This window comes from Phocoena phocoena, chromosome 13, assembly GCF_963924675.1.
Source record: "Phocoena phocoena chromosome 13, mPhoPho1.1, whole genome shotgun sequence".
NCBI classification, from domain to species: domain Eukaryota; kingdom Metazoa; phylum Chordata; class Mammalia; order Artiodactyla; family Phocoenidae; genus Phocoena; species Phocoena phocoena.
The window spans coordinates 44,100,629-44,114,012 of record NC_089231.1 but is presented as its reverse complement, the minus strand read 5'-3'; the positions used below and the strand labels follow the sequence as shown (position 1 = coordinate 44,114,012).

The 13,384-nt window shown below is 37.6% G+C and overlaps 1 protein-coding gene across 1 annotated transcript in view; it reads left to right on the top strand.

Moving 5' to 3' along the window:
* DSG1 (desmoglein 1) overlaps positions 1–2,481 on the top strand; it is a 37,470-nt gene extending 34,989 nt beyond the window's left edge. The window contains exon 15 of the mRNA XM_065890571.1: positions 1,441–2,481. Within this exon, the coding sequence (XP_065746643.1) occupies positions 1,441–2,481 (1,041 nt within the window). The remainder of the gene's footprint in view (positions 1–1,440) is intronic.
* Positions 2,482–13,384: the final 10,903 nt, after the last annotated feature.

Sequence of the window (13,384 nt, the reverse complement as noted above, 5' to 3'; positions counted from 1 at the left end):
CATTATGTTGCCAGTACCTGGCTCAGTTCCAAGCACAGAGTAAACATGTAATAAGGGTGGGTCCAAGAGCCATAGTACATTTCCAGGACATTCTAAGAACCAGAGAGAATTAATTTTGCCATCGTCAGGTAGAGACAGAATTGCCCGTGGTTCTACCCTATATGATACTTAAACCTTCTGATATTTTCTACCTCTGATAACTGTCTCTGATACATTTATGTCCTTCTACACACTGGCCTAAAATACAGTCATTAGCTCTCCTAATGAGAGGGTGGCTGATATTTTGAACTGAACTAGTAGTAAAAGCCTTCCAAATAGCAGCAAATAATAAGGGGACAGTTGCTGAAATCCATAGGTATACTTCCTATCCATGTCCCTACAAATGAATATCATTTTCATGAAAAGTTCCATTTCTGCCTCACAACTTTTACACTTGTATCTCCTTCTGCCCAGAACACTCTCTCTGCTTTACTGTCCCCGTGACTTTAGTCTCTGAACAACCATCACTTTATGAGATGCTGTCCCTGAACTCTCCGTCTGAAAGAGCAACCCTATCCCTCTCTACTCCTTTACTCTGCACCTCCTAACAAATACGTTTATGTGTTGTCTGGCTCATCCTACTGAACTGTAAGCCCTGTGAGAGAGGGACTTTATCTGGTTTTGTTCATTACTTTATTGCCAACTTCCTAAGAGAGTGTCTGCCAAACAGTAAGGACTCAAAAGCTGTTTTTGAATTGAAATGGCACAATGAGTTGGTTTGCTACTAAAGGTATTTCTGCTTAACCAGAAAGTTTGCAATCCAACATTACAAACAAAAGAGATGAAATAAAAGTACACATGTCTGTGAGCTTTCACTCTGAATTGGAGGAGATTCTATTTTTAAGAACTGTCTTTGGTCACCTTCAATTCTGAATCCAAAAGTGGCATAGACCCAGAGTCAAATTTTCCTGTTATTTTGCTTAAAAAGCCACACTGAAATAAATCTTCATGGAACCACCATATTCACTTCATCTGAAGGAAGAAAAGCACAGTTCTGAATGAACCCAAATCAACTATGAACTACCTAATTTAAACAAATCCAAAAAAATACACAATTTTGGTATACTTTAAGTTCAATGTTTTTAAGTATACCTCCTTCTAACTTGGTTGCAAAATCATTCACGTGATTCCTTTTGTGCTTTTGTGTCCCAAGTGCACTAAGATGAAGAAGTCCATCTAAATAAATATCAAAATGTATTATCCAAATTACAGTTAAAATAATTCCTAACCAAATTCTTTCAAGTAATTATATAATAACTTCTAAAGAGTCTCTAGAAGATGTTAGAATTTTGTTTTATATATTTTTTTTGGTAAAGCTCTGGAAAAAAATAATGATAAAGACCTCTATTACTGTTAAAAATGTATTCATCATTTCATTTTCTCTTTCTTCTACAAATTCAGAAAGCATACGCTTATGCAGATGAAGACGAAGCACGCCCATCCAATGACTGTTTGCTCATATATGATATTGAAGGTGTAGGTTCCCCTGCGGGCTCTGTGGGTTGTTGTAGCTTCATTGGAGAAGACTTGGATGACAGCTTTTTGGATACACTGGGGCCTAAATTTAAGAAGTTGGCAGATATCAGCCTGGGAAAAGGAGTGGAACCATATCCAGACCTTGATCCCTCTTGGCCACCTGACAGCACTGAACCGATCTGCCCTCTGCAGGGAACAGAGCCCACTGGTAGTGGACACCCACACACCTCCCCACATTTCGGCACCACCACCATCATTTCTGAGAGTAACTACCCCTCGGGACCTGGGGTACAGCATTCTATTCCTGATCCTCTGGGCTATGGTAATGTCACTTTAACTGAGTCTTACACCACCTTGGGCACTCTGAAGCCCTCTGTCCACGTTCACGATAACCGACATGCATCAAACGTGGTGGTGACAGAGAGGGTGGTCGGCCCAATCTCTGGTGCCAATCTGCATGGGATGTTAGAGATGCCTGACTTGAGAGATGGGTCAAATGTTATAGTGACAGAAAGGGTAATAACACCTGGTTCGAGCCTGCCCTCCACTTTGACCATCCCTGATCCTAGAGAGTCTTCAAATGTAGTAGTGACAGAAAGAGTAATCCAGCCAACTTCCGGCCTAGTGGGCAATCTGAGTGTGCACCCCAATTTATCAAACACCCACAATGTGGTTGTGACAGAGAAGGTAGTTTCAGGCTCCGGCATGACTGGCATTAGTGGCCCAGCTGGGCTAGGTGGAGGCAGTGGCATAGGCAGCAGTGGCCTGGTGGGCAGTGGTGGTGGCATTGGGCTGAGCAGTCTGGGAGGGGGCGGGGGCCTGAGTAGCAGCATCGGGGGCACATCCACCATTGGCCACTTGAGGGGCTCCTCTGAGCATCACTTTAGCAATACCCTAGGATCTGCCTCCCCTATCACAGCCCGAAGTCGAATCACAAAGTACAGTACAGGACAATATACCAAGTAGCCAGGACCCCAGCACGCTCTTTCTCAGTAATTGTGATTTAGGTTTAATTCCCACCACCCAAAAACTAACAGTGTAATTTATGACGCACAACCAGGTGCTAAGAAAATTGTGGAACAAGGTGAGACACCTCAGTGAGAAAAATAGATGGAAATAGTGCTGTTGGGCAAGAGCTCTCCTGAGCATTTGTAGACTTTTTTCTTATAGTCATACTAACAGAATCATGACCATGAATTAAAACTTGAGACAGGGTCTTCTTTGTGCCTGGATGGCCTGTAGGGTCTTCTTAGCTTTTGTGTGGCCTGTAGTGTATCTCCAGCACATGGAATAAATAAAACTTGGTCATGTAAAAGCACTGGCCTTAAGATGGCAATTGGCATTGTTCTCCTTGCTCTGTTTTGAATTGCCATGTAGCTCAGGCAATATTTAAATAAAACTAAACATGCAATATGCGCTCAAGTATGGGGGAAGAATTTGAAATATGCCCCAAATGCCTTGTCAGTTTTGCAGATAATATAAATAAAAATCCAATCACATATTTAGACCAGGGTTAACCATTAAAGAAAAAAAATGGCTACTCAGCCAAGTCCACAAGCCACCAAGCACTCCCACCTTAATAACTGCACTAGATGAAACAAACTTCAAATTAGGAAATGTTTCCTGGGAGGGAAATTCCATAAGAGGGTGGCAACATAGTGAGATTGATTGGGAGTGAACTGGCATCGTCTGAGCCTAGATCTTGAGATGGGGCTTCAGCTATAATTCCTATGGAGTCAAGGACGTCTCTGATTCTAGTTTGTGTCTAGTGGTAGATGCAATATTGACGCATATTGCATACTGGTGAAGTTGCAGGATATCACACGCATTTTTCCCTTTACCACTGTGACTCTGACTTAATAAAGGAAAACCTGCCAAGTATACTTCTCAGGCTGAAGCAAGTAACACCTGACATGGTAAATTACCTTCCAAAGAAGTAGACGGGAATCGCATTGTATTTTCAGATTGTGTTTTTAGTAAGTGTTATTCATTTATATACAGCTCTTTATTACACATCTCCTAAGATAAAATAATTGACTTAGACTGAGCTGTGAAAAAAAGCCTGCAGTATAGTTACGCTTTGGGGAAAATTTTTAAAGGGATCTAAAAAAAGTTTTTAGCACATGTAAAATATTTAATGGGGGAAGTTAGAATTGTTCAGTAAATAATACCGTACTATTAGTTTTAATTGAATTTAGTACTTTTTAAAATAACCCTCTGCTGCTATTTTGAAGAGATCAGCTAGGAACTTTTAACAGAGTTTATGACATTGTGTTAATGGGAATGAAATTGTACTAGACAACCCAATTTCCTTACTCTATCCCACCTCCTAACCGAATTTTCTCACTAACCTAAATTTTACTTTCCTGATTTGTCAGTAAGCTCTTGGATTATATATGCTCCAATTTATAGATAGTTCCTAAATTATATAGTATACTTTTCTAACTTCAAAATTTAATAATGTCCTATTTATGATGAGTCATTTCTGTGAATTTGCTACAGAGTGTTACCAGGTTAAAATCTCTAAATAGAATCAAAGCATTCTTAGAGGTAAATTTACTATTGTATGGTAAAGGAAGTTTTTTCTCTTTTCTAAATTCAATGTTAATATTTGCTCACTAATGTGAAACTGGATATAGCAAAAATATTTTAAGGATTAGTCCCCCCAGTTACTCAAATTTCCCAACGTGTTACAAGATCAAAGAATAGTTATTGGACTTCCAAACTTGTCAAAGGGGGATGGCGAGTGAATTATTTTACCCAGAGCTATTTCCCTCTATGTTATAGCAGATGATGTCAATATTTTCAAAGCCACAATACACATCTTATTTTAACTCTGTATACTATGTAAAATTTTGATAGTCTGTAGCATGCCAAAATGCAGAGGTGTAAATAGAATCATTCACGGGGAGTCTTTTTTTTATTTCTTTCTCCCATTTGGAGGTTCCATTAATAATGGGTAATCTTTACAGAAATAAAGTCAAAAGCTACTTATTGAAATATACTTGAGTATGCCTGGGTCCAGGAGTTTGAAGAAATTAAAAAAAAAAAAAATAATAATTATTTTTTTTTGCGGTACACGGCCCTCTCACTGTTGTGGCCTCTCCCATTGCGGAGCACAGGCTCTGGACGCGCAGGCTCAGCGGCCATGGCTCACGGGCCCAGCCGCTCCGCGGCATGTGGGATCCTCTCGGATCGGGGCGTGTACCCGTGTCCCCTGCATCGGAAGGCGGACTCTCAACCACTGCGCCACCAGGGAAGGCCAGAAATAATTACTAATTAATTGTTAGTATTTGTCACTTTGATATGACATATCATCAGAAGTCTTTTCTTAAGACTCCTGGTATCTTCCAGAAATGTTTTTTAGATCGTCTGACAAATGCCAGAGCAACCATCCTTAATAACTATTGTTATTAAGATCCATTAGTTACATAAAACCATGGGAGATACAAGAAAAAAAAATGGCAGTATTAGTCATCAGTCTTTCTAGGAAGATACTTTCAAATCAGACTCTTTTTTTCATGTTTACACATTGATGTTCTAACTCTTTATCCCTAAATTTTAAAATTACCTTTTCAAGACAGCAACCACTCTAACAGTCATTTAAAGGCATGTAATTGTTTTTAATGAACAGCATTTAGGAAGAATTTAATCCTTCTCTTTAGATGCTTTACTCTAACTCACATACTTTACGTCATTCCATAGACGTAAAGATATGAAAATTATTTTATAAGTGAATAGTTATAATTCAAACCCATAATGAAAGCTGAGTCTCAGATCAACTTGCTCCTAACAAAAGAGAAGGAAAAAAGAGTGATTTAATCGTTATGTGTATATAGTTTGAAAACAAAGTGTTTAATATTTATAAAACATCTCCCTTTCCAAAGAGGTAGTCCTTAGAGGCAAACATTAGTGTATTATAAATACTTTATTATTTAATATCAACCAAAATACCATCTTGAGCTAATTTTGACATTGAATTCCAAATACATCTACTACATATTATTAGCCTCTCTGTATGTTGACTGATATAAATGTATTTGCTCTGAAAAATTTATGGAAAAAGTATCTATTTCAGGTTATTTCTAGGGCTTCATCTGGACATCTGTTCTACATTTGTATATAAAGTTTTTAGCCTCATAATGTTCATTCAATGTATAATGTTCTGACAGAATTTTAATCATATAGCTTCAAAAATTACATATTCACTCTGACTGGATGTTTCTAGTTATAGACACAATTCATTTCTGAATTTATACCAACATTTGAATGTCAGCCAGTGTATAACACATATGACAGTCTTCGACTTTATCAAGAGTTTAAAGGTGTTATAATCTCGGCTAAAATGGCCCTGGCTTTTTCAGAAAGACATTTGAAGCCCAAAACAAACTTTTGAAAGTATTGCCACATTTCCCCATGCCTATTTAAACAATTCCAACCTTTGAGGGGACTTCTGGTGTTTGTAAGACCTATTTCACATTGCACTAGAATACACCGGTCCATATAGATTATTAGTATCCATGAAACAGAATCTGTCTTCCAGTTCCAGATTATTCAATTCATGTTAGGACCAAAGCATAAATGGATCAACCTGTTCTCCATCAAATAATTTTAAAACAATGAATAATCTACTGTTTAGGTGTCTATATTCCTCCATCTAGTTATATTTGAATTACTAAACACTGTCATCAAGCTGTACTTAGTCTAACCTATTTTTCTTTCGCTATTTTACGAGTATTTTTAGACTTTAATATTCATCTTGGGTGATGTTTACAACAAGGTGCTTTCCTTCAAGTTTCAGTATAAAAACTCTTGGATTATTTGGGTGTTAGTTCCTTGCTTGGTCATCTGTTGGCTACTTTAAGTTGGTCTGTAATTTCTAAAGAGTTATGTTTACAGCAATAAAATGCTTAATATGCCTTCATTACCTTTTCTGAATTGCAAGGTGGGGATGGGTCTTAGAATATAAGGAATAATTAGAGATTATCAAATCTAGTTATTATTTTCAGTCCATAGAGATCATTATTTTATTTTCACACTGTTAAGGTTTTTCATTTTCTGTTTCCTAAATCGTTTTTTCTCCTGTTTACTGGGGAGCCTGCTCTCCAGAGTACTGCTTAGTAAATGTCAGAACACAGCGTTAAGCAGCCTCATGCAATAAGTAAATGATCAATAATGTGAATTTTAAGCTTTTATTTGATACTTTTAGCATCTTTATGCTTTCATATTTTTCTCTTTCATATTCGAATTTTTGTTTACACCAGCACTTTATTTCTTTTAAATGGCTTTTCTTCTTACTTGCTTTTAAAATCAAACACTTTCCTCTTTATTGGGGTGCATCTCCTTTGTGCTCTCCAATGCCACCTTCAGAACATTATCATCTTCGTCTTTTCAGACACATGCGATCTGCTTATATCCCCCTCCCACTCTTCTCCTTGTGCCATTTCCTGACCTCTTAATAATGTCCCCACTTTTACTAAAGACTCTTGTATTCTGGCTCACAGTCTTCTGTGGCCTCTCCACCTCCATGGACGAGGCACTCAGCATCCCATATTCTCAGCTCTTACGCCTCCATTCCCCCAGCCACCTCAGTCACTTGCTTCTTTGTCATAACCCAGCATGGCAGGACCTTGGATGCCTCAGTTTCACTTCCTCCTATCCTTCCAGCTCACTTGCTTATGAATTCCGATTGTTGCAATTCCTCCACTTCATCAAAGCTTCCATTCTTTGGACTCCCACCGCTTTCTCAGTATCTGTCAGCTTCACCTCCCTCCTTGTCTAATCAAACTTCATGAGTCCAACTGTCACCTCTTGAAGCATACCTTCTACCTCCTTGCCCTGCTCCCCCTTTCATATCCCAAATCTTTTACCCCCACATTTCTGTCTGCACACAAACAGCTAAACAAATGATTCAAGTGAGTTGACTTTTTTCATTTTAAATACTCGATTTCAGATCTCAGGTTAACATCACATGCTTCCCTAATCCTAGCTGATTCTGTGAGAGACTTCTCATCTCATTACACCAGATTACTATTCCATACTGTCTCTGTTCTCAATGCTCCCACACCTCCTCTTCTCTCCTTACTCTCAGTTGATGACCTAATCCTATTGTTCACTGAGAAAATAAAAGTCATCTTCTTCTGCCAAACCTGCACAGCCACCTGTTACACCCATATTATCTCCCCACCGTATTGCAATGGAGTTAGTGTCCTACTCATATAAAAAGACAATTCCCCATTTAAGCTCAAGGACTTTGCTCCTTCGTTAACACTCTCTTTCCTATTCTCGCTCTCTCTCTCTCCCTCTCCCTCTGCCTCTGCCTATCTCTCTGTATCTCCCTCTCTCACTCTCTCCCCTACCCCAGAACATTTCCATCAGCACCCTTCCCTGTGGCTACTGTCTCATTTTTTCTTTGTTTATTTTACCAAATTTCCTAAGACTCATGTACACGTGCTTTCCTTTCTTTACCATGTCCCATGAGACTACAACATTCACCCATCAGCCCATTAGAATGGCCCTTGTCAAATTTGTCTAAGACCTATACAACACCAAATACAAGGCCTACTTTTCTGTTCTGGCCTTTCTTATTTGTTGTAAAGAATCTGAAAACAGTGACTGTTCTCTCTTCCTTGAAACATTCTTCTTTCGCGGCTTTTATAACACCATCCTCTAGGGATATTGATTATATTTCATTGGCCACTCTCTCTCTTATTATTTTTTGTTTATTCCCCAACTACCCAATCTTTAAATGGTAGTGTTCCCCTAAAGTTTGTCCCAAGACCTCTCCTGTTAACACTCTACATTATCTCTATGATAACTCATCCAAGCCCCTTTTTAACTGTTTGGGATTAAAGCTTATAATTTATCCTCTAATATCCCTCATCCCAGTAAATATGACTACATTGACCCAGTGCTCAACCCAGAATCTAAGTAGTCCTTTGACTTTTATCCTTTCCCTCACCCCTTACATTTAATCCATTAGTAAGCCCAGTTGATTTTATAACCAGAATATATCTCAACCCATTAAACAGTTTCCATCCCCATCTGCCACCCTACCAGAACTGCCTCTTAAGTAGTCTCTCTATTTCCATACCGGACTCATTTAAACAATTTTCTACAGATGAGCCTATGTGGCCTTCTAAAATATAAGTTAGATTAAGTCAATCCCCGATTTTAAGAATTTCAATGGATTTTCATTGCATGTCTTAGAACAGCCAACTGGGACCTGCCTGATCTGGCATAAAGGATGGTGGTGGGAAGACAATGGTGGCTTGGACTATAATAGTTATAATAGAGAACGTGAGGGGAAATGGATTGAGGAAATACTTTGGCCTTTGCAACTGGTATTCACTCTGCATGGAACATTTCTCTCCTCATTTTCATATGGTTGCATCCTTTCATCATTTAGGTATCATTAAGTATTATTTCCTCATAAAGTCTTTCCTTGTCCAAATTGTTAATTCATTCATTGATTCATTCCACAGATGGTTATTAAATGCCTAATAGTTTTGCCAAGCAGTGATGATATGGTAGTGAACAAAGCTCCTCATGGAGTTTACGTTCAGGATGGGGCGGGGGTTCTGACAATGAACAAGTAAGTGTATAATATGTTATATGGCAATAAATGGTCAAGAGAAAAAGCAGGGCAACTTAGGCTAGGGAGTGCAGCGTGGGAGGGATACTCTTTTATATAAGGTAATTGAGGCAGAGTTAGTTATAAGGCAATATTTGAGCAGACGCCTGAAGAACATTCAGGAACAAGCCATGTGGCTATCTGGGTACAGAGCACTTCAAGAGAGGGGACTACAAAACTGCAAAAATTCTGAGGTAGGCATTTGCTTGGGGTATTCAAGGAAGAAGAAGGAGACCTGCATGTAGCAGTGAAAGAAGGAAAGCAATAAGAAATGAATTCCGAGAAGTAACAAGGGATGAGATGGAGTTCAACCTTGCAAGTCATTGTAAGAATTCTGACATTCTCAGTGAAATGGAGAGCCACTGGAAAGCTTGGGCAGAGGAGTGCTCTGCTCAGAATTGTATTTTTAAAAGATTACTGGTTGCTAGCTCTCTTATGAGAGAGTCCTATTACCTGGTTTGACCATACAATTTGGTAGCAAAACAAGTGACAAAAATAAACCAAAAGCCCTAGATAGTTTAATAGCAACATGCAAAAAGAAGTTGGAAAAAGGGCACTGAGCAATAGATTAAATTAAAATCTTACTATAGGGACTTCCTTGGCGGTCCAATGGTTAAGACTTTGCCTTCCGATGCAGGGGGCGTGAGTTCGATCCCTGATCGGGGGAACTAAGATCCCACATGCCACACGCTGTGGCCAAAAAATAAAACATAAAAGATCTCATTCTTTTTATAATATATAAAAATCTCACTTGAAAGAACTCAAGCATAATAAATACAAATGGAGAATATTAAATTGATTAAAAAGTTTGAAACAGATGCCAGTTTCTGGGCATGTACTTGTGTCAAATAAGACAAACTCCAGCTGACTCTGGGAGACTTACTTTTCCTAATTTTACAAACAAAGCTTAATCATGCCAAACCTGGGATATACCAGTCTGCTCTGTGCCTGTGTGGTCCCAGCCATCCTCATTATATAAAACCTAGGGAGGAAAGCCCCTGCCTCAAGAACTTTCCCGCAATTGCTCAAAATATCAGGCTCCAATTCTTATCAAAGTTCATATCTGGTTGGACCCAGAATGTAATTGGTCACATTTTTCAAAGGAAAATACTTTGCTGCATTCAAATTAATAGATATCTCTTTCAAAATGTATGCCAGTTTCTGCTTGATAAATTACTCACCCAGGCTTCTCAGGTGGTTTTGATCACATGTTCAGTTGGATTCACGCAGAAATAGACTCCGAGACAGGATGTGAGCGCAATCTGGGGGGAAAGGATGGAGGTGAAGAAACCACTGGTAGTAAATGGGGAGATGAAAGAGGGAAGGGGAAGTAGCCATTAAAAGCCAGTGACCACCATGGACAACTGAAGCTCAGCCCTCCTGGGAAGGGAAAACCCTTCCTAGGAGCTGGTAAGGTACTTGCACCATAGAGCTAAATCGTCCCAGAAATGAAGGTGATTCTGTATTCAGACAACGGCTACCATCAGTTAGTAATTAAGGACAGTCCCTGGGCATAGAATTCCCTGTGCTTGCTGCACAGGTGGGTAAAGTGGCTATGGCGCCAACGAAATGAAGAAACACAGGAGCTGGCCGTTAGAAATCGGGCATGTGGACACTGAAGTGATAAGGGCAAAATATGGAGACGGTACCGAAAGGATTTGTTACAACCACTGGTATGCTCTACAGAGCATTCTCTGATGAAATATGTGACATGGAACCTCAGAATTTTCTGATTTGACAGGCCTTTCTTGAACATTCCACTGTAAATAAGAATGGATCGATAGATTGGATAACGAAACCCAACGGTATAAAATAAGAATGTCTTCGGGTTCCCCTTGTCATTAATTTGTACCTTTATGATATTATATCATTTATATTAATTAGATTCTTCTCCCTGTAAAGTGTTTAGACATATAATCATTCTCCTATAACACATGACTTAGCTTTACTGTTACACATTTAGGAGTGACCTTGATAGATAATTGGGTTTGATGTCTATTTAGTGCCAAAAAACAAGGGCTATTAGTCAAAGTCATTATTTTTTGTATACATAACCCAAACACTTTAATAGCTTATTTCTAACAACAACAATACAGTTCACTCTGTTTCTAAGACATATTATTGCAAAAATTGAAAAAGGTACCTCAAAAATTCTATTGTCATGATTTGAATATGGAAGAAATTAAATAAAAAATTTTGAATTCATGTATGATGCAGAGAGGTCAACGTAGTGACAAGCAGAAACTGAAAAATTATTTGCTGGATACATGAATAAATGCAATCCATTCATGCCTCAGTTCTTCTAAAATCCATTCTTGCCTTGGCGTTCTATGTGAGCACTGAGCCCCTAGATTACATCATAGTGCTTCTCAAATTCCAGCCATTCCCAATAGAACTTCCCTTTCGAAGCTACTCTTTGGCATAATGATGCCTCTTTAAAATGAAGGACAATATAATTTAATTTTCTTAGACTGTAAAATGTATCTTTACCAAATGTCTTAAAAAAGACTAGATATATAAAAATTTAGACCTTACTAGTATGTAGTTAGAATTAAATGGTTAACTAAAGAAAAATAGTTTATTTCCAAATATAACTAAATATTTTTCAAATATTTGAAAAATGAGTCCAAAAATACTGGAACGAGAATGTAGCTTTCTTCAAATGACAACGATCATGGTAGCAATAGAAAAGTGCTTCCAGGACCCTATGAGATAAACAAATCATAACAACTATCACCTGATAGATGAAATCAAATATATGTAAGTTCAGACCTTTTCACATGCTGTTCTCTGGGAGAGTAATTAAAGATATTCCTTCTCACAGGGGAAGAATATTTTACTAGACAGCCCTGCAGCTTAGATGAAGGGCATGTCAAAATATCTATCCATCTTTGCTCTCTATTCATGATCAATAAACAATTTGGGGGTTGGTACCTTGCTGGCTAGGGCAAGTAGACGGCATCTGGAGAGAAAATACTAACTTTACAGTTATCCCACCATGGAAAAATCTCCCCCACTGCAAACTCATAAATTAATATTTACTTTATAAATCATCTATAAACATGATTATTGAGCATCAGTAACCAGGAAAACTTATCTGTTTTCAATATAAAGACAAAAATAAATGTGAGCCTAGAAAACTCAGATGTAAACCATGCAATGGGGAACTCAGGGCAAGTTAAGTAATTAATATGTCCCATTTGGGTGACTGGCTGGACTTCTCTTTGCAACACTCATCACTAACAACCCAAAAGCTTTCCTTCTAAAACATTCTTATTTGCAAAGTAAGGATAATAAGCCATATTTTTTAAGATATATAATGTATTTTAAAAATTATTAAAACCAGAATGAGGATTAAAAATCAATTAAATAGAATAAAATTTTAAACACAGATACAAAATTGTCAGAAATTAATTTGTTATAAACTACAGTAGCAAACAATAAGAAAATCATATTTAGTGACTAACAGTAAAAGCTGAATACTAGTATATAGAAAAAATAACTTATATCTACACCTAATGCCAGAGGTTTTAATAAATGGCAAGTCTGTTAAAGACATATACACTCTATAAATTATGAAAGAAAGAATACTACTCAAAGAGAATGCACTGTATGTTAGTTTTTTCTATTAAAATGTATCTAATTTAATGTCCCAAAATCTTCCAGGGAAGAAAATAGATAAGGAATTTGCTATTTACAGAAATAAATTAACTCACTCATGGAAACAAACCCAGTTAGTGAAATTCCTGGAATTTGAACCATATCTAAATCTTTATTCATTTCAATATGCCACACTGGCATAGCACATTGATCTTAACTGTAAATAGATAATTCTACACGCTTGACAAACAAGATGCTCTAATTAGAGATAAGACACCTTAAATAAAATAAAAAGATATTTTAACTTCTATACAAAAAAACTAACAAATGTGATAAAAATGAATACAATGAAGATTTCCAATTAATGATAGTTGAGTCAAGATATTTTTACTCTACTCAACTTTATGAAATAAAATAACAATAAATAAAATAATAGTTGAACATAACAATCCACCTTCAAAAAGCAAACACACACACACACGCAATGTCTGCTAAGTACACTGAAATGTGGACCAAAACTAGGAAGTTCTAGAGGTAGTTAATATTCCTCCAGATCTCCTGTGGAGGGCAAATTTCTCTAAAAGTAAATGACACAGTCTTTCAAGATTCAGTGATGTAGGCAAGTTACAGAATTGT